The 23,333-nt window shown below is 32.4% G+C and overlaps 1 protein-coding gene across 6 annotated transcripts in view; it reads right to left on the bottom strand.

Annotated features, from left to right (window-relative positions):
* The window catches only part of LOC111640270, a 45,436-nt gene that overhangs the window by 8,884 nt on the left and 13,219 nt on the right, over window positions 1–23,333 (bottom strand). For 2 of the 6 annotated variants that reach the window (XM_023386270.1, XM_023386269.1), the window contains 5 exons: window positions 22,617–22,676; window positions 10,149–10,293; window positions 8,793–9,024; window positions 4,303–4,359; window positions 1,196–1,274 (listed from right to left, as the gene is read on the bottom strand). In XM_023386270.1, coding sequence (XP_023242038.1) covers window positions 1,196–1,274; window positions 4,303–4,359; window positions 8,793–9,024; window positions 10,149–10,249 — 469 coding nt within the window. In that variant the 5' untranslated portion in view covers window positions 10,250–10,293; window positions 22,617–22,676. Of the gene's footprint in view, window positions 1–1,195; window positions 1,275–4,302; window positions 4,360–8,792; window positions 9,025–10,148; window positions 10,294–20,247; window positions 20,308–22,616; window positions 22,677–23,333 lie in introns of all 6 variants that reach the window. The other 4 variants (XM_023386272.1, XM_023386271.1, XM_023386275.1 and 1 more) reach the window with 3 other exon arrangements.

Genomic DNA, 23,333 nt, shown 5'->3' with positions numbered 1-23,333 from the left:
AAAATAGCAGATTAATTTGCAGCCTTCGCTAAACATCAAGATATTAATGTACATTGGGACAAAGCATCCATAATTAGGACAGCCACCAACAAACAAGTCCTTAAACATATTGAAAAACTTGAAATTTACAAGGTGCATATTAACAAAGGATGCATCAACCATAGAGATGCAGATAGTCTATCCTGCGCATGGAAATCTTTTTACCACGACAATTAATTATTATTATTATTATTATTGTATTATTTTACCACGATTAATTTCTTAATATTTTATTTATAATTTTTTACGTTTTTTAACATTTTATTTACGTTTTACGTAATTAATTTTAATTTTTAAACCGTTGTATTGCTTACGTTCTATTTTACGTTCGTTTTCGTTTTGAAGAGGTTAACTGAAGAAGACTATTAAGTATAGTCGAAAAAGTTATTATTTTATTAAATACTTCGTTGCTGGAATTACTAAGGTGTGTTGATTATTATTTTAAGCATTTATATTCCAGTAAGTTATTTTATTTTATTGATCACAATTATATTGTATATTCTACTCATACCAAAAATTTATCTTTTTCTACCACCCACATTCACATTGATTTGTGTCAAATAAGTTTATAGGCCAGATTTGACCTAGAGATAAGTAGTTTGGGCACCTCTGATCTATACCACAGAGTAAGATAGAGATATAGATTTGTATTACTACTATAGAAATCTCTTAAAAGTTACAGGATGAATAGTAACAATAATACATTGGAACTAGTTTTGCAGCACTAGGAGTCAATACTTCATGATAACCTGAAAGTAACAAGAAAGAAACTACTAGTAATTGTAACAATGAACAGATGTTTATGTCATTATTACTAAAGATATTTTTTGTATGAAATATTCATGCTCAGAGGCGTTGCTAGATGTTTGAAACATCTAGGAAATGCTTCAGAGCTAAATTTGAATGCAATTTGCAAGTTTATTATTGTAGTTGTAGGCTCATAACCCAAGACTTCACCATGACAGTCACATGATTAAACCACAATTAATGCTTATCTTATCAAACAAAAGAATGTAAAACTTGTCAAGTAAATTTATTTTTGATATTGGCTTTTTCAATACTCTTAAATGGCAAAGGACAAAACCCTTTGCAATGTAAGATAATTTTTGTTTTAGCACTTCTAGTACTACTAAAATGGATTTGTTGTTTGCAGTACCTGTTCTACTGTTCAGACGTCTTTTTAAGTTTGAAACTGTTACCATCAAATTTTTTATTTTTCTTCTTCTTGGTTTAACCTAAAAAAAAAATAACCATTAGTTAACATATAGTACTGTAAGATATATATAAATAAAAAAGCTCAAAGATTTAACGTCCTCAAACCATTAAATGCTGGATTATATCAAGTTACAATTTGGCTACAGATTAATTATATACAACTTGTATCTCTTAAATTAATTGGTTTAAAAATATAGATCAGACAGAAATCCATGCAATATAACTCGTAATATATCTGCACGGTATGCAAAAGTTGCAAGTTTGAGTCCTGCTCTAAATTTTACTTTTCTTCCAGTACTTATTAAATTTAATTATAAACTTATTATTATTAAAGTGAATACAAGAAGCTACTTAACTGCCTACTTTTATACCAAAATACTCTTTTCATAATTAATCGATAGCCAAAACGTTGACTGAAGTAATCTGGGTTTTTAATGATTTGATTACAGTAAAGTATTAATTAATACAGGTACACCTATGATTTTCTGACATCCTTGCTTTCAAAACTTTTCTAAATTAGCCATTTTGTCAGATTAACAGAAGCTGAACAGTAATAATTCAACAACTACTCTGATCTATCATGCTCATCTAGTGTCTTAAAAACACTATGGACTGCTAGAAACATTATTGTAAAACATTGAGAAGCATTAAACTAAATATTTGATCAACTAGTTTAATTTTTATAAGAAAATCTCACTTTCTAAGAGATTGATCACTCGTTACTAAGTGTAAGGGTGCGACTATGCAGACGTGAATTTAGAGCGAGCGAGAGGTTGCGAGAGATTTAGTTTTCGCAAAGGAAAACCATGCACAAACGAGAAGCGAGAAATAATGCTAGCGGGAGCGAATTTCTGGTTCTCGCACATATCTGACAGGTTTTGATATTTATCGCGTCTTGCCTCTTCTCGCCACATATTCTCGCTCGCTCGGAATATTTGCTCGCTCTTGTCTGCATAGTCGCAACTTAACAAGATATCAGCTTAGATTATGGGAGAGGTCAAAATCAATGTTTAATTCAATCCCCCAACCAGAGATGGTTGATCTTGGGATTTACATTCTTCTATTGCTTATAAGTTTGCATTGTTTACATACAAAAAAATTATTTCTAACTTCTAACTTTTTTCTTTAAAAATTTATTTTAATGTGAATTTCACTGAGGGTTCAGACCTGTCCAGAGCCTCACACAATTTTGAAAAATTGTAGACTTATAAATTCCTACTGTTGTTTGTCTGTCCTTCCTTAATCTCGAGAACACACTTAGTCAAGTGAATGCCGAGACCAATCTGGAAAGTTTCTGGGAAGCAGGCCCCCAATTAATATACAATCTTCCTATGCAAACCAGAAGTCAGGGAAAGACACTACTAATTTCAGGTTGAGAGCATATATTTGAAATTAAATAAATAAAAAATAAGATTAAAAATTGCAGCCTAACATTGTGAAGATGTCACAATAAATAACTGCTCATTACTATTATTATTTCTAAAGTTTTCTTCGTATTTATAGCCATATGTGGTGGTATTGTGCCGTTTGAAGTGTAACAAACATTATCGCATGAGGAAATTGTCTATAATACTAACAATTCAAACAATAAAATGCTGGGACTATGCTACTGTATTTTCATATCAGATTGTCTTTTTCTTCTATGTGCAGTAATGTCTTAAGCTTATTCACTTGTGAGGACATATATTTTCACATATGTTACGTACTATGTGAAGAAATAAAAGTCTTTTATTTAATAAAAGACCCGCCTGGGGGAAAGGAAAATTTTGCCATCTTTTATTTAGTTATCTCAATTTAAAAGACTAAAATTCAGTTTCGTCACAGAATAAGTAATGAAAAATTCTGTGCTAGTGTTGCCACCTTTTTAAAATTGCTGACCCGGACAGCAGGTGAGATTTGTTCGAACATAACTTCCTGACGTATGAGTATGTCATTTTGCAATGCGAAGAATAATGTGCAGCGCATGCTGGTTCTAAATCAGTTACAGTTAGCGACTAGGGAGACTTGGGTGGGAGTAATGTAAGTAACCTAGATGACTTAGCTCTATCGGATATTGGAGGTGTATATGAATACGAATGGTTCGTAAAAGCAAAGAAAAAAAAAAAAAAAGTTGATAGGTCGTGCACGATATCCCAGACTGTCGGCATGGTAACACTATTCCGTGCTCATTTCAATCGGTCTGAATTGTAGGTGCGATGAAATTATGTAATGAAATGGTTCAAATTTTTACAAGATATTATTATTATCTATTGTGAAATTTTGCCGCCCCCTAAAAAGTGCTGCCCAGGGCGGGCCGCCCCTGCTGCCCCCACTATGCTATGTCACTGGTTTAATCACAACGTTTAAACAATATCTTACAGGTTCTGTCATGTCAAAATTTTTGTTTCAGTCTACTGAAAAAAGATTCAAGTGAAAAAAAGTCATCCCAAAAAATTCCCAAAATTACTGTCGGTCAATAGAAAAATCCCATTCTGGAACACAAGGTGGCATTGCACAAAACTGCGTTAGGTTCTCGACATCACTTCCTACTTTTCTGCCCGAACTTGCCACATGACGTCATGAAACTGCTAGGTGTGTGGTGCATGGGACTCCCGTTATACGGAAGTTCGACATTTTGCTGTTTTTCTCAAAATGTAATATGTGATTCAATTTCACGCCGAATGTCAAAATAAGAGGACTAGAATTTTTATCACCATTTGCTATCACCAGTATTATATTTTTATCACTGCTTTAATAAAAATATTGTCAAGTGGCGATTTTGACGCTATGTAGAACAATGAGTAACTAGTACCTATTTAAAATTTAAGTCATCTACCACAAAAAAGCACGTGCTACACACAATGCCATTTGCATAAACTGATGAGCGAGTCAAGCAGTTGGAGTTTCAAAAATAATCATATGATTTTTTACCAGAATAAAGAAAATGCCTGACTAATGTCAGATAATGGGAAAATACATAACGTATCTAGAAATATTTTTCTACAATGTATTTCATTAATAAATATGATATACATTTTGTTTACAACTACAGCAAGAAATTATAATTACCTTGGGTGGTGAAGGAGGTGTGTTACTTATTTGTGTTTCTGTTTCTGCATTATTTTCCTAAAAATATTTAACTGTTAGTTTAATTTTATATATAGACAATATAATGTAACTAATAATCAATATTACTTATTCCTAGTCCATATTTGGATATTAAACTATTTAAATAGTCACTATTTATAAAATAATAATACAAAAAGTCAAATATTCATCGACGAATCAGCTTTATTTATCCACTGAAATGTTTCGGGAAGAATTTCCTCCCATAATGGTACATAACCTATACTACTTTTCAAATAATTTTTAGAACAAAATAAACACACTAACCATGCATTTCTCCCCCAGAATGGCAAAAAAGTTAACACAAACACTTTCAGTCTACTTCTAAGACCTGCTTCAGTTTGTTGAAATTGCTTTGATAGACAAAAAATCTAGCAACGAGAGCTGCATAACTTTCTCAGCTGTTATGAGTATTTATTTTAAAAAAAACTTATATTATTACGCAAAAAAATTACAATAAAATTGTGTGTGGAGCCATTTGTTATCAGATTTTGTTACAAAAACTTTGTCATTTTTTAGTAATTAAAAATATATAAAGAACTTAATTAAGTACTACCACTTTTGAGATACAAGACCTCCTTCTGTCTCCCCGTCCTCTCATCCTTTTACCTCCGAAATTTAATAGCATCAATGCCCCTCATTTACAAGCTACCATCCCAAATTTCATTTGTTAATGTTTACCCCATCCTTAGATATTAAGCAAAATGGATGCCAAGTCACACCCACAGAATTCTTTTGACTTTTTTGGATTATGGAGGTCTCAAAATGTGGAGATTTGCAAAAAACTCGGAGAGTAAAATTTGACATGATTCCAATACTTTCCCTTGTTATGTATACATAAGAGCTGGGAAAATAAAATGGAATGCTCCAAAAACAATTTATATAAAATCAAATTTTTACCATTGTTATAAAGGACTTATTACTTCAATTACAAATGAAAACACCCCATTAGTCAAAGTTTGAATTTGATTTTATACAAATTTTCTTTGAAGCATTCCATCTTTTAATATTGAAGCAATTTCAACAACCTGAAGCAGGTCTTAGAAGTAAACTGAAAGCATTTATTTATGTTTATATTTTTACCATTATCCTGAAAAAACAATAAGTTTAGCATGTTTGTTATTTTATTTACTTGTCCAGTTTGTGAGAGTGAAATATTTAATTTATATTCATCAACTCATTCACTATAACACATATATGCTCATCTGAACAAACCCTGAATCCTGCTACCTTGTACCAAACCAGTTTTCTAAATCTTTGGTTATTTCCTTCAAACACAACTTGATGCTACTTCCTCTCCTTATGCTAATATCCGAGTAATTCATTTCCTTCTTTGCTTTTCTTTCCACTTCCAATCTCAGTCCTTTTCATTGCTATTATTTACTGTTTCATTTAAAACTGAATATATAAAAGTGGAACAACAAATTTAATATTTATTTTACACGTAAAAACTTTTATTTTACACGTAACTTTTAGTTTGTCCTGACTCAAATAAAGTTCATTCAGTTGATGCTTTTACCACCTAGAATATGTGCCCATCAAATTCATACATCTGTAATTAGTAATTTAACTGAATCATGAATCAATTAATATGGGAACAAAGTCAGAATCATCCTTTCCTCACTTTTTCAAAGAGTTTGAGTAAGTGAGTTGGCAATTTTTAACTCTCAAAGAAATTGTTGTAAAATCAATGTCTATTATAACTATAATGATATAAGATGACAAAATATTCCTTGAGATAATTCAGATTAACATAATAAGGATTGTTAACTTATATATAAATTTACTTTCTTTTAGCAGTTATATCTCATTTACATTTTATTTCATTTATAAATTTTCAATATATTATTAATAATTAATTTAATTATAAATACACAGGTGGTCCTCAAATCAACAGACTGAAATTTAATGAATTTCAAAAACAATAGAACAAAATCAGCAGAACACAAAATACATGATGAAATCTTGATAAGATTTAGTTTAGTTTTGGTAAATGCTTATTTTCTCCTTCCTTGAATCTTAAGAATAAGAATTAGAGGAGCTGCTTATTCCTTCTAGCTAAGGATAATTAATAATTTTAAGTCCCACGAATGCGGCACTGCACTCTCCTCCATGAAATATAATAAATATTCTATATAAATATTTATTATATTTCATTGTAATTTTAAATGGTAGTAGTAGTAGTAGTAGTTCCTCCAATGCTAGGTAACATACTGGGCAGCAAGTATTTTCCATCAATTTTAATCATGGGCAAGGGCTTCAGCTTCCTTCCAAATCAAATTGAGCATCTTCAAATCTTGAAAAAAAGTTCTACATCAAGTATTCCTGGGGTGACCTCATGGTCATTTGGCACCAGGGGGAACCCATTTCATGGCTGACTTAGGGATCCTATTGTTCTCCATACAAAAAATATGGTCAGCCAGTCAGACTCTTCTACAGGCAATGATGTTATGAAGTTTGCACATCCCATTCCTTTGGAGAACCTCTTCATAAGTGATATGATCTAAATATCAGATCTTTAGGATTCGTCGTAGGCATCTCTGCTGGAAGACATCGAGCCTTCTATTGATGTTTCCTGATGTCTTCCAGGACTCACTAGCATAAAAACAGCTATCGGAATCATGATGGAGGTGAACAGGCAGAATTTGATTCTCAATGAGATGGATGGTAAGGACCAGATTTTGTTCATCCACCAGAAGACCACTGCCGCTTTTCCAATGCAGCACTTCATGTCCATTTCCACGTCACCATTTTAGGAAGTAACACTAACCAAGTAAGTAAATCACTCCATCTCCCCCAATTGTTATGTTCCAACAATTACTCTCCATGTTTGGGCAGTGTTACATACATGCATAATTTTAATCTTCATGGTGTTTATTCTGAGGCCAATTTTGTGTGCCTCCCGACCCAATGTGGCTGTGGCATGCTGTAGCATTGTCTTGCTTTCCTCTAATAGGGCAATATTGTCAGCAAAAACCAAATCTCCAAGACAGTCCTGGCCAAACCAGTGGATACCAGCCCCAACATGTGCACCAGACTCTTCTGCCCGCTGCACGACATAATCAAGGATGATGAGGAATAAAAAAGCGGAAAGGACCCAATCCTGCCTGACTCCTGTCAAGAAGTCTGTATAATCACCTTAGCTAATAACTGTTTGAGCCAGATGCAAAAGGAGGAGGGTTGGGCATTGGGTTAGCAACCTATCCCTGTAAAAATTATGAGTGATATGGAAACAGCAAGAATAAGCAGAAATTTTAATTTAAATGGTAAGATGAAAAATTAATCTCTTGAAAGTACTCAACATTAAAATAAAAGACTTCTGAAAATTAAGTCTAAGACTAGGTCTGAGTCTAAGATTAGAATCCACAACTTCCACTTACTGTGCAGATGCATTGCCAGTTACACTACCTGAGCTTCCAGTCCAACCTCCTCTACCATAATTAAATATATCTGGAGGAGGAGGATAATTAAATATACCTGGCAGAGAAAATCAGTTGGCGGTTCGGGTAGCATAACTGGCAATGCATCCACACAATAAGCAGGAGTTGCAGGTTCAGGTCTCACTCCAGCCAATTCTTTTCTTCCAGAATATTCCAAATTATTTAATTTAATTATAATTATTAAATTTAATAAGAGATGGCACCTAATAGCCTTCTTCTAGGACAAATTATTTAGAAATTAATTAAATATAATCATTGAAAAGTAGCCGGACGTTATCTGGTAGTGGTTTGTCTTCCAAAATGAATGTTAATATTACAGTAATTTAAAATAGTATGTTAATTATTATTCAAGAAGTATGTGACATACACAAATCAATAGAGTAACCGTCTGAACTTCATCTTCCATCCTCATTCAAACACCTCATTTTCTACTACCCCTAGGAAGTGTCATAAATGAAAATACCAACTCCACAACAGAGAAGGCATTTTGTGCTCTGGAGGAGCTGCAAAAGGTGGCTGCCGTGGGAGGAGTAACAATGGGTATGCCGTAGTAAACGTAGGAAAAATTTGAATATTGGTTGGATATGTTCCAAGTGATATGAGATGCACGAATTGAGAAACCGTAATGGGCAAATGTGAAACGAGGACAGTTTTCTAATGTTTTAATGTAATTACAATTTCTTAGATAATAATTAACATAATTACAATAATTTAAAATGGTAGAATTCTTTTTGGAAGACCTTATATTTATGTTTTAAACGTGCAAAACAACAGGATACAATTCCAATGTTAAACAAACACAACCCATGTATTTATGGATCATGTTATCATCATATTTAATAACAAAATGTAGATATATTGAATAAAAACTTTAATAATAAAATAGTATTATTATATTAAATTTTTATAAAAATCTACATATTTAATATTTCACTTATATACGTATTATTTTTATTCTTATAAAATTAAATTTTTGATATAATTGTTTATTACCTCTTGTGCAGATGGACACGGATTGAAGCTTGACTGATTTTCATATACTTCTATACTATCTAATAATCTTGGAACTGCAAAATTTGTAAGTCTATTTCTGTAACTGCTTGTAAAACAATTATCTTCGAAATGATATTCGCACACCCACTTTAGTTTTAATTCTCTTGGCGAGAGATAATTAAGATATTGTAAATCATTTCGTTTAATCAATTCCTCAATCCAAAGGTTACACCTTAAAATAAATTATCAATATTTCATATTGTTTTCATATTATCAGTTAATTTTAACTTATGTAGTGTGAACCCAATTTACAAGCATACCTTGTTCACGAAAACATGGGTAAAATTAAAATATCAAATCTCTCATAGTGCCATATCAGGTTTTCCCGACCTCGGCCACACCCGGCGCGGATTAGTGAGTAGTTAGTAAATACGCCAAGGCGTTACTAGAGAAAGTTAGTACCCAGAGTGGTTTCCCGTTGCCTTCTCTGGGGCGCGATGTTACGTGAGGGGAACTAATGCCTTCCGGGAGGACTTTTATGGGGAACTGGCCTCCTATTTAGTCGTTATTGGCAAGGAGAAAACCCGGAAAACTCCAAGCAGCCAGCCTGTCTGATCGCGGCGCGAACCCACAACCAAACTCCCAGTGTTTAGGGTACGAAGACCACTCGGCCACTGATGGGCAAAATATCAAATAGGGACAAGATTTTTCGATTATTTCTGATTGTCGAAATTTGTGCATCCTTGGTTACATTACATAGTTTATAGGATGAGAGCGCTGAAGATGTCCCAAGTCGGTACCATGTGTAACTAAGAATGGTTATATCATATTTAAATATGTCTGGAAAAGGAGATCGGACCAGAGGCGTAACTGGCAATGCATCTACATGGTAAGCGGGAGTTGCAGATTTGAGTCACGCTCTGGGTCAATTCTTTTCTTCCAGGATATTCTAAATTATTTAATAAATATTAATTTAATTATAATCATTAAATTTACTAAGAGATGGTGCCTAATGCCACCCTCTAGTGACAAATTATTTAGTAATTAATTAAATATAATCGTGAAAAAGTAGCCCGAAGTAATACAGTGTTTGTTTGGCTTTAACTAAGACAATAAGCAAGCAGAGAATGAGCAAAAATTAGTAAATAAAAACATAAAAGCACTTTTTAATTAATCAATCTAATCATGGCACAGGAATTTCAATTTTGTTGCACTTTTTAATATTGGACTGGGCTCATTGTATCAAATGTTTTGTCTCATTAATGGGAAAGAGATATAAAAGAAAACAGCTTGTCACATTAAATTCTCGTAAATTGGGATCAAACTGTACATTATTACTTAATAAAAAAAACTCACCTGTTTTCATTTGTTGGAAAACGAAACAACGACATTCCGTGTCTTGGTGCAACTCTTCTGCAAACCACACATCTTCTCACTTTTTGTTGTTTTCCGAACATCTTACAAACAGCTTTATCTCAACAACAATCAAAACTCTTGCAACCTTAAACAAAATAAATTTCCTTTAATGAGAACCATACAAAAGTAACTTTTGCCTAAACTAATTAAACTTTGTTAGTTAAAAACTTCAAACATTAAGAATACAGATTTCAAATTCTTACATATACTTTGACATTAACAATATATCTGATACAATAAAACATATCATATAGTACAAAAAAACTGAAGGGTTTTTAATTTATACAGTTTAAATGATGTACATAAATTATTTTTATAGCATGTAGGTAAGCAATTAACACATATGTTAATGGTTGATAAATTATAGAATCTCTATAATTTTACACAAAAATAGCTTTATGGTATCGTATATTGCCTTTAGGAGTTTCGTAAAATCCCAAATAACATTATATTTTCATTGACTAGACAAAATGCTACCAGTTCCATTCTAGAACACTATGATCCACATATGAAAACCAGAATGCTTGGTCACAGTTAATTTCTTACAATTTCTCCAGTGATAACCAAATTAGTGCATTCAGATGAATTGTCATTATGGACAGATTACAAATCTTTGTGACAGATTACAGTTAACAGGAGTATATAAGATTTTTCGTTAAGCAACAATAAAGTTCTTTTTTATTATACTGGTGCCATAGCTTTTATTTCGTAGTGGAGAATTTCAGACATAGAAAAAGTGTGAAGTCCTCACTTCCCTAAACCTGTTACTGGCACATAACGCGTATAAGATATATACAGCGGGTGACAAATGTTTTCGAACTATCTCGCAGTTCTTCCTCAGGTCAACTAGCTTAAGAATGCTTCTGAACGGAGCATGTGGAGAGATAGTTCAAAAATGTTTGTCACCCGCTGTATGTATCTTATATGCATTATGCGCTGATAACAGGTTTAGGGAAGTAAGGATTTTACTCCAGTGCTGAAATTAGAGTTAACTTTGTGATTAAAAAGTGTGAAGATCTACAGTATAGTCAGCAGCCTTCTGTGAAATGATTTGAGACTATATGGAACTGCAAAAAGATAAAAAAATAATCCAGTAAACCTTTCACTCCTAAAATCTTAATTCATCTATTATTAATCAGTTTATTCTCAATCTCAAAAATGTGCTAACTGCATGCCTACACATTTTAAAATAATTTATGATGTAAAATTTGAATAATCTTAAAATCCTTCAACTTATTTGTATCATATAATTATAACAGATATATTTTAAGTACAGTCTAAAAATTTGAAACTGCATTCTTCTAAATGTCTGAAGTTTTAACGTATACAGATTAATTAGTTTACACAAAAGTGTTTTTGAATATAGTTCTTATTAAAAGAAATTTATTTTGTTTAATGTTGTAAAGGACTTTTATTACCAAATTGTAGCAACGTATAGGTTTATCCATAATTTTACAATTGGAAACTATATTTTTATGCTATATTTGATTAGAAATCAGGGCTGTGGAGTCGCGTAAAAATCTACCAACTCCGACTCCGGCTAAAACATCAAAACTCCACGACTCCGACTCAACAGCCCTGCCAGGGCTGTGGAAGTCACGTAAAAATCTACCGACTCCAACTCCAACTCCGACTCCGGCTAAAACATCAAAACTCCATGACTCCAACTCCACAGCCCTGTTAGAAATGCACTGTAAATTGACAAGAGATTTTAAAAATTTCAGTGCATTTCTCACGAGAAAAAATTTTATATATAAAATTCTCAATCACATGACAATCAATCTAAATTACATAAAAATAACAGTTTAAAGAATGTATATTTCAAAATATACATTTTCAATACTTGTGCCAAAAAACTAGTTTGCCTTAACAGTATGAAAATGATGTAACAGTTTCCAATCACATGGTACAGCTAAGTCTCTGTTCTTACTCTGTGGTCTGCATCCTCTTCTACAATAACTTATTCATGTAGCATTTCTTTACACAAGTTATATTTTCTTGTAATATTTGTGGCAATAAATTCTCAATTTATCAAAAGTAAAGGATCTGAGTATGTTTCTACAATAAAAATACTTATGTTTCTACATTATCTTTAACCTTTGATATGTTTGCACTCAATATATGAATAATTGGTTGCATTTCTAGGGAATCCCTCAAAATTTGGTTTCATCCACTTGCTAATAGATGATTTCACTGATTATCATGAATATTTCTACATCTCTCCTGTTCTGACTGTTCAAATTTTTTTCAAATAAAACATTTATTGACAGCATTGATGTGAGTGAAATGACTTGATGACATTGTAACCCAATTCACTGCTGCAAATATTTCTCCTTGACTTAATTACAGTCTACAAACTGCTAAGATAAAATATTGTCTTAGAAACCAAGAAACCATCACTATAATTGTGTATTTCAAGAAAAGGAAAAAGAAAACCTTATATATATATAAGGTTTGCAGAGCAACTGACACTCTTGTCTTTTATCTATTCACAAAATATATATATACTACAATGATTTTTACATCATCTATAGTAATTGTACACTTAGAAGAACAAACTAAGTATCAAGTGCATATGATAAAACTCCACCAAAATATTACAGTTTAATGATTAAAGCCAAAAAATCCCTGTGGGTGTAACATATGGAAGGTAAACGTTCCCTTAATAAAGAGCCTACAAAATAATTTCCACAGAAACTTTTATGGTTTTGAAATCTATTTTATCTACTACTTTCTAGAAAGTACAATTAACCACTAAACATAAATGCCAGTATCAATTTCATATTAAATAATTATATGAAAGGAATTTTTACATAGGTAAAACAGAAAATACATTAAACATTCTTAGAGCTTTAAATAAAATATATTGTATAAGTTATTCTTTACTTTTACAAAATCAATGCTAATACAGTCAAACCTCAGTTTTCAAATAGCTCACTTTTCAAACAAAATTCTGAATTCATAATTGCACCAGTTGCCATACAATAACTTGGTTGCGGAACAAGCTACTTAGCAAGAGTTGGTCACCGATTAGAAAGAGACAAATAGTCAACTCCCTATACTTCCTATATTAAAGAAAGTAGACAGCCCAACCGATCAATGATGGGACTACTAATTCAGAAGTTATTGGCACTGAAATTGCCTTGCATCGTTAGATGTCATCACATGAATCATCAATGACAATGCCATTTAAATTAAATTTCAATGCATATGCAGGAAAGATACTGCTTCTGTAATTTTGTATGCACTGCAGTTGAATTTAAATTAATTAATAAAAACAGTGTTAATTGACTAATCCTACATAATTGTATTGTAGAAAAACACACGGAAATTCAAATTTTTTTCCTTTCCGACTTACGGAAGATAAGCAACTTCCAAATTCTAAAACATTACATTAATAATGAAATAAAATGGTTGTTTAAAATGAAACCATGATGGATAATTGTCGGAATTTGAGCTGTGTACAAAATAACATATTGAAGAGGCCGAATTTACTAGCAAAATGCATTTAGGGGATGTACCAAAGTAATTAAAGTGTTTCTCTCTGCAAAGGGGCCGTCCATAAATTACGTAAGGTGTTTTGGGGTGGGTGGGGGTAAAGGATTTCTTACTATTTCTTACTCAGGGATAGGGGGTAATAGATCTCGTCTTACGTAATAATGTGAGACCCGAAAGGCCCCTGGGTCAAAATTAATATTTTATTATAATGTTAAAATAATGTCACCAAATATTACTTCATTTTTGGTGAGAAAAATACTGTTTTAACGTGGGAATAGGCAGATAACAGATGTCACTTCCTTTTACTGAAGTTAGTACATCCTCTGACTTTCCCTTATCTGGTTAAAATCCTGCTCAGATGGGAAATGGTTACCCCTCATTCATTCCCCTTTTATCCGTTCTCACGAAAGAGTTACTGGCCGATGATTGGTCGGTATTCCGAAGATATACAGGGAACTTGTCAGAATTCGGGGAGTTCTTCGACAGATCCGAAAGCGTCCAAACTCCACACGTTCTTCTCCTGATGACCAACGCCCTTAAACGAGTCACTTAGACTAAGTCCCGAGTCTGCACGTAGAAGTGATACTTTTATATTTGTGCACATATCGATCTCCCATGTTAAGAAGTAAAGGAACTTTTTTCTACGAGGGGTCCTCTGCCAATACAGATGAAGACGAACGACAACTAAACAGGTCGTATGTTTTATAATAATTTTGTGAGCTCTCTCTCTCGATCGCGCATCGGCATAGTATAAGTCCTTGCCAATCTCGGGTGGCTTAATTGTCTTATTGATATCCCTCGTTCGTTGTAATTTGTATTCGTTTGTTTTTGAATTATTAAATTTACTCTTGTTAAATTTACTTAAATGTCCATTAAATTGATTCCGAAACAGATCTCATACGCGTGTTAATCCGCGTGTAAAACAATTGATTAACTGGTGTCGGGAACCTGACAAGGATCTGAACTTCACAGATTCAGATCTATTAGCGATTATCGCCCTCCTATAAAAAGTTTAGTGAGCCGATCACACGATCGTGCGCCAGTAAGTGATATAGGTAATTTACTTATATCCTTGGCTACTCTCACAATATTCTTATTTTTATTTTTTGATCTTGTTGAGTGGTGGCGTTTTGAATTTGGCTTCAATTTGGCGGTTTCTATTAAGAACGCTGGTTGTCTCGTGTGACGTGATAGAGTAATAACGCTAGCAGATTTACGCTCTACACATTTTCTGTCATGGGAGAAAGGCCGTGTGGTGGTTTCTCTCTCTTGTTTTTTATTAGAATAAGTGCACCACTCCTTTGGGTTGTACAACACTAAGAATACATAAACCAAAATGCATGATACAAAGTAAACATAAAATTAGTATTCGGCTTTCAGTGAAAACTAAAATGTAAAACCAGAAATTATAAATAGTCTTTTCTTTCATATTTTTTAACATCATTGTAAAAAGCATGAAATAGTGGTTTCTGAACAAGCTTATCGAGTGGACGTGGCCACCCGAAACCAAGCGTAAAAATTTCTAATCTCAGAATAAGTGTATGTTGATCGTAAATTGGACAATGATAGATCATATAGTCGACGGTGTCTAGGTTTTCTGTACACAAAAGCAAGGAGCAGTTTCTGCCCGGTTATACATCGCTTGGTAGCTTCTAAAATTACCATGCTCAGTAAGTAGTTGAGCAGTAGCAAACGTTAAATCTCTAAGTAGTGATGAGAACCTGCATTCAACACTAGGAAAATAAAGTCTTGTTATTCTACCAGTTTTACTGCTTAACTACTTTTACTGGTTCCACTTTTGCATAACGTTGTTACGAATATAATTTTTAAGGCTGCTACGTGAGAGAGGGATGCGAATGTAGTCCAAATCAGTGTCCTTAGCCTCAAAGTCGTCTTTTTCATTTCCTAGTATGCCAGTATAGCCAGGAACAAATATAGAAGTTATCTTATTTACATGGTTTTTAATATGGTGCTGGATATATGCGATTTTATTGCTATTGCAATTGGGATTTAATAGAGCTTTTAGGACAGACAGAGAATCACTGTAAATGTTGATAGACAGAGTTTCGTTTGGTAGTGAAGTGGCCCACTGAACAGCTTGGTAGTCGGCATCTTCTTCAGCTTAATAGATGGAGGTATGTTGGAGGTATCTGTACCTTCTAACATATTTTTGGCAAAATATGTCAGTTTGGATGAAGATACAGATAATTGAGCCGAAAAGAAGTGAACTTTTGGACCCATCTGTGAAGATATTAATGTCTGCGTGATTATCCATGGAGGAAGCAGATGACACCAAATAACCTTGTTCACAGGATGATGATCAGAGATAGTAGGGTAATTGCAATGTGGTAGCTTATGAACAGCCGTAGATAGGAGTAGAGATCGTTGTTGAGCCTTGACGTTTGTAGTTTTTATGTAGTAGTTTAGAACTTTTTCTACGATACATAGTGGCAAAGGAAGAAGCTCCGCTAATATCAGAGAGGCATTAGTAAAAACTGTTCTGCCACACTTTGAAATTCTGATGTCAAACTGGCTTTGAAGAAAGAGTAATTTACTTGCTACTGAACTTTTATTAGTTACATGACCACAGCCAGAGGCTGCGTAAAATAGCATTGGTTGTATTGCCCCATTATATAAAGTTTAATAAGCTTTATTATTTAATCCCCAAGTGCACCTAACACATTTTAGCAGCATGTAGTTTATTTTCTTGGCCTTAGCCAAAATCTAATCAATATGGCAACGGAATATAGTTTCTTTCTATTCTCTCTTGTTTAAATATCTTGTATGATGTTTCTTTTACACATGCTCAAGCTAGTCGATCTGACAAAGTTTTTTGCGTCTTTTGCGAACATTAAAATTAATATAAAAACAATTATAATGACGTTGATTAATGATGATGATAATAATAATAATATTGTTAATAATTAAAAAATAAAGTTCTTAAAATAAATTGTTCATTCGAATTCATTAAATTTTTATATTTTAAAATGTGTTCACATAAAGTCTTTTATAAATATTAGTACATATTAATTAACTAGTTAATAATTATATATTTTGGACCTAATGTGTTTAGGGTTTCATTAAAAACATTTTTTTGGTTAATTTAAAATCTTTCTATAAAATCATGCCAAAATATTACGTAAGATAGGAAGGGGAGGGGAGATAAAAAGAAAATATTACTTTTTCTTACACAGGGGTGGGTGGGGGTCTAGAATGGCCGAAATCGCCCTTACGTAATTTATGGACGGCTCCAAAGTTGGTTTGTCTTTTACCTTTTTAACTTTAATTTTATTTCATTATTAACATAATGTTTTAGAATTTGGAAGTTGTTTATCCTCCATAAGTCGGAAAGGAAAGAAAATTTGAATTTTTGTGTATTTTGTACAATACAATTACATAAGATTAGAAAATTAATCTGACTCTATCGTTTTAAGTAATTTAAAGAGTGTTAATTGACAAACAAAAATTTGTTTTATATACTAGTGCTGAGTGAGTGTACATCAATTAGTTAATTGACATTCACAAAATATAAATGACATCTAAGAATTTATATTTAAAAGTGCTTAAGTGAAATTATATAAAACTTTATTATATATAATATTACCTTGCATTTCTAGGCATTTTAAAGCATAAAATAGAGCTAAAAAGACTTAAAAAAAAACTTTATTTTGGGATCAGGAATGGATTAACCCATTTTACATTGTGTGGGGGCTTGGGGGCCATTAAAAATCAAGTTCCTGAGGGAGTTTAAGATAAGATCCTGTCACCAGGTATTTATTATCAGACACTTTAGACAAAATTAGACAATCCAATTTAGACAAAAAAAAATAAACAGATATGTAAGGCATGAGGATAAGAGTCACTCCGAAGTCCAGGAATGAGCCTCTCAAGAGGATGAATGCAAAATTAATTTAACCAACTTAAGAATAAGAAGGAAAATTTATTACAGAAAAACTAAACATAACATTAGAATTAGGTTCAAATTAATACTAAATACAAAGTCTGTCTTTGGAAGTTAGCCTGTTTCTATATTTGTAAATGGAGGGTACGTAACAGGAGGTATACAAAACGTCGCAACTCACAACATATCAGGAAAAAAGTTATCTTCTCTTCAAAGACCTTCTATCTCTTTTTCTGTTCCATTTGCACTTTTATCCTTTTCCTTAACTCTCTCTTTTTGCTGACTCTATTTCCTCCATATTTAACACTCTCCTCTGGTGCGGTTCTCTACTATTGTGTTGGCTCTCTTTTCTCAGAGTTGACTCTCTTTCTGGATGTTGTGTTCACTCTCCTATCCTCTCTTCCTTTTCTCCCACTTTCTGCTTTCTCTCCTCTCTCCTTCACTTTCACTTTCACTCTCTTCCTCTTTCCCTTCTGTTTTATTGTTCTTTCTGACCAATCATGACTTCATTCCAGAGGAAGTTGAGGTAAAGAAGAATAAGCATGATTGGTTATTCTTTAGTACCTTCTCTCTTGTCCATTATGAATGTTGTGTGTCCATGTGATATGGATAGAGTAACATGTCATCTAACATTATGGGAAAAGGGGAAAACGATGGTCATCCCCTTAGTCTTTTCCTCTGAATGTTGCGAGATTTATAACAATTAATTGACCATTTTTTTTTTACTCTAATTTGTTTCTCTTAATTATTTTTAATCACTATTGCTAAAGATTTAGAAGGAGGGTTCCTAAAATTGGAAAAATAGGCGAAATTCCTTTATAACGTTGCTTGATAAACATAAACAATCCCGGTGTCGCATTCATACACACATCTTCAAGATGTGGGTGCAGAGGGCATCTTGTCTGATAGCTAATAATTGTTTGATGAACAACCAGACAAAACAAAAAAAAAAAAAAAGGATTTAAAATACATATATACCTTAAAATACAATAAAATTTCCAACTTATTATTTAAAGAGAATACATCATTAGCTTAAAATTAAAATAAGTTGATTCAAATTAAAATTATAAAGTTAATGTTAATAATAATTCACAAATATGTATAATATATAATAACAACCAAAATTTTGGAGAAAATGGTGAGTCACAATTGTTTCTTATGGAAAAATTTAAAATTTGTTTCAGTTTTAGAACTTTTAGGAATAAATTATGTTAAAAAACCAAGGTATGACTGTATTGGATTGTGTTTGTCTTTAATTATTGTAATGTATCTTAAATTGTGATAAAAAGAAAAGAATGTATACAGGATCTTCTAAAAAGAATGCTATCATATTAAATTACTGTAATTATGTTAATTATTACCTGAGAAGAATGTGATGTACATCAATTAATAGAGTAAATGTCCAAGTTTTATTTACCATTTGTATACAGATGTGTTTTTGTCTGTTGTATCTAGGAAAGGCTATAAACAAAAATGAAAACACCACAACATAAAAAAAGCATTTTAAGATCTTCAGTTCACAAAGTCAGAATCAGTCATCATTGTGCTACATGATTTTCTACAATTCTTTGAGTTTTACAGATAATTTCAAACTGATCCAATAGGTAAGGAAAACATTCATGTTACACAATGATAATTATGGCACTTCCTAGAGGCAAGAAACAAACCAACATTTGTATGCAGATGGTAAACAAAACTCAGAATTTATTCTATCGATCAGTGTATATTACAGGGCTGTGGAGTCGCGTAAAAATCTACCAACTCCAACTCTGACTCTGACTTTTCCTTACCAATCCGACTCCGACTAAAACACCAAAACTCCACGACTCCGAATCCACANTGCTTTTTGAATAAATCAGGGCTGTGGAGTCGCGTAAAAATCTACCGACTCCAGTGGAGTCGCGTAAAAATCTACCAACTCCGACTCCGGCTAAAACATCAAAACTCCACGACTCCGACTCAACAGCCCTGCCAGGGCTGTGGAAGTCACGTAAAAATCTACCGACTCCAACTCCAACTCCGACTCCGGCTAAAACATCAAAACTCCATGACTCCAACTCCAACTCCACAGCCCTGGTACATTACGTACTTCTTGGTTAATAATTAACATAATTATAGTAATTTAAAATGGTAGCATTCTTTTTGCAAGACCCGATATATTTGAATTTATAATATATGAATTCTATAATTTAATTATTTTCAAAATATTCAAGCTCAAGAGCAATAAAAAAATTTGCTATTTATTATCTCTTTTTAGAGATAATAAATAGCAAAGAAACACAACTTAAATGACTTTCAACTTTTAATGATTCTTCAAGATTAAGAGATTGAACAACTTCTTCCACTTTTCATAGTAGCTTTGATTGATTATCACTAGGCACTTGCACCTTGTAGCTGTATGACCACAACTAAACCAATTACTTGGCTGGTCTGACTAACAATGGATCAGCCAGATGGATGAAGAATGAAAAACAATTCCCAATTTATATTGCCTATGATAAATTATGCACATCAAGAATAAGTACAAACTCTGATCTTCCAAGGCATGTTAACATCATATCGTGCAGCTATCTGGCTGATGTTAACAGTAAATAAATAAAATAAAATGTTTAACTGTTTATTATTTTAACTCCAACTTACCTAAAATTGTATTTTGCACAGATGGATCATTAACTTGCAAGAGAGGAACTGTTGTATCTGCTGAAAAAATAAAAATAAATTTATATTAATTTTTAAAAGGCATTTTGAATTTTTTTTTTGTGATTATTATTGTTAAACAGCAAACACTACTTTCAAATAATTCATTTATCCTTCTCATCTTCTGTTTCAAATTGTTTCATTATTCCCGAAGTGCTTTTTAGATAGTTTCAATTGATCAATCAACTAATATCAAATGCTATCGACTGATAAAACAATTTGAAGTGATCAAATGATATGACATGATAACATTTAATGGAATTTACCATGTTATTAAATGATGATATTTGATTTCAGCTATTGTTAATTTGTATTGTTTGGTATCATTTACCATTAGCAGTCAATTGACAATTTATTTGAATGTATTTGGTTTGTGTAAACTGTCAAATGGTGAAAATATTAAAAAGTTATCATAAAATGGTTTAAAATATTTTAAAATTATGAAACACAATACCTATTAATATTATGTGGCACAGTATATTTCACAATTCTCGGTAAGGATGAGTTTATGCTTGCATTTAGAGTAACTAGTGTAGCGAGGGGGGAGCAAGGGGGTCTATCACGCCTCAGACACCACTCACAGAGGGGCGCCAAATGGACTGCAAGACAAACAAGATTTCTTTCTAAAGGGGTGAGGGGCACCAATAAAATGTTGTGCCCTGGGCACGAGTTATGTTCGTTACACCACTGTTTAGAGTATAGGTTATATGAATTTAACATGATCTAGTCTACACGTTACATTTCTGCATATACAGAAACTCTTCACTTAACATCATCAATAATATAAAAAGCCATTCAAAATTCCAGCATAATTCTTTAATAACATAAGAATGTTTTCAAACGCATTAAGCATCCATCTTCAGTTATTTCTCATGTATAATATATAATAACAACCAAAATTTTGGAGAAAATGGTGAGTCACAATTGTTTCTTATGGAAAAATTTAAAATTTGTTTCAGTTTTAGAACTTTTAGGAATAAATTATGTTAAAAAACCAAGGTATGACTGTATTGGATTGTGTTTGTCTTTAATTATTGTAATGTATCTTAAATTGTGATAAAAAGAAAAGAATGTATACAGGATCTTCTAAAAAGAATGCTATCATATTAAATTACTGTAATTATGTTAATTATTACCTGAGAAGAATGTGATGTACATCAATTAATAGAGTAAATGTCCAAGTTTTATTTACCATTTGTATACAGATGTGTTTTTGTCTGTTGTATCTAGGAAAGGCTATAAACAAAAATGAAAACACCACAACATAAAAAAAGCATTTTAAGATCTTCAGTTCACAAAGTCAGAATCAGTCATCATTGTGCTACATGATTTTCTACAATTCTTTGAGTTTTACAGATAATTTCAAACTGATCCAATAGGTAAGGAAAACATTCATGTTACACAATGATAATTATGGCACTTCCTAGAGGCAAGAAACAAACCAACATTTGTATGCAGATGGTAAACAAAACTCAGAATTTATTCTATCGATCAGTGTATATTACAGGGCTGTGGAGTCGCGTAAAAATCTACCAACTCCAACTCTGACTCTGACTTTTCCTTACCAATCCGACTCCGACTAAAACACCAAAACTCCACGACTCCGAATCCACAGTCCTGCCAGAACTATGGAGTCGCGTAAAAATCTACCGACTCCAACTCCGACTCAGACTTTTCCTTACCATCTGACTCCGACTCCGGCTAAAACACCAAAACTCCACGACTCCGACTCCAACTCCACAGCCCTGGTACATTACGTACTTCTTGGTTAATAATTAACATAATTATAGTAATTTAAAATGGTAGCATTCTTTTTGCAAGACCCGATATATTTGAATTTATAATATATGAATTCTATAATTTAATTATTTTCAAAATATTCAAGCTCAAGAGCAATAAAAAAATTTGCTATTTATTATCTCTTTTTAGAGATAATAAATAGCAAAGAAACACAACTTAAATGACTTTCAACTTTTAATGATTCTTCAAGATTAAGAGATTGAACAACTTCTTCCACTTTTCATAGTAGCTTTGATTGATTATCACTAGGCACTTGCACCTTGTAGCTGTATGACCACAACTAAACCAATTACTTGGCTGGTCTGACTAACAATGGATCAGCCAGATGGATGAAGAATGAAAAACAATTCCCAATTTATATTGCCTATGATAAATTATGCACATCAAGAATAAGTACAAACTCTGATCTTCCAAGGCATGTTAACATCATATCGTGCAGCTATCTGGCTGATGTTAACAGTAAATAAATAAAATAAAATGTTTAACTGTTTATTATTTTAACTCCAACTTACCTAAAATTGTATTTTGCACAGATGGATCATTAACTTGCAAGAGAGGAACTGTTGTATCTGCTGAAAAAATAAAAATAAATTTATATTAATTTTTAAAAGGCATTTTGAATTTTTTTTTTGTGATTATTATTGTTAAACAGCAAACACTACTTTCAAATAATTCATTTATCCTTCTCATCTTCTGTTTCAAATTGTTTCATTATTCCCGAAGTGCTTTTTAGATAGTTTCAATTGATCAATCAACTAATATCAAATGCTATCGACTGATAAAACAATTTGAAGTGATCAAATGATATGACATGATAACATTTAATGGAATTTACCATGTTATTAAATGATGATATTTGATTTCAGCTATTGTTAATTTGTATTGTTTGGTATCATTTACCATTAGCAGTCAATTGACAATTTATTTGAATGTATTTGGTTTGTGTAAACTGTCAAATGGTGAAAATATTAAAAAGTTATCATAAAATGGTTTAAAATATTTTAAAATTATGAAACACAATACCTATTAATATTATGTGGCACAGTATATTTCACAATTCTCGGTAAGGATGAGTTTATGCTTGCATTTAGAGTAACTAGTGTAGTGAGGGGGGAGCAAGGGGGTCTATCACGCCTCAGACACCACTCACAGAGGGGCGCCAAATGGACTGCAAGACAAACAAGATTTCTTTCTAAAGGGGTGAGGGGCACCAATAAAATGTTGTGCCC

The sequence above is a fragment of the Centruroides sculpturatus genome, unplaced genomic scaffold, assembly GCF_000671375.1.
Source record: "Centruroides sculpturatus isolate CEXI.00-Female unplaced genomic scaffold, Cexi_2.0 scaffold1306, whole genome shotgun sequence".
Classification (NCBI taxonomy): Eukaryota; Metazoa; Arthropoda; class Arachnida; order Scorpiones; family Buthidae; genus Centruroides; species Centruroides sculpturatus.
The sequence above is the reverse complement of the archived record's forward strand: the minus strand, read 5'-3'. Positions and strand labels throughout refer to the sequence as shown.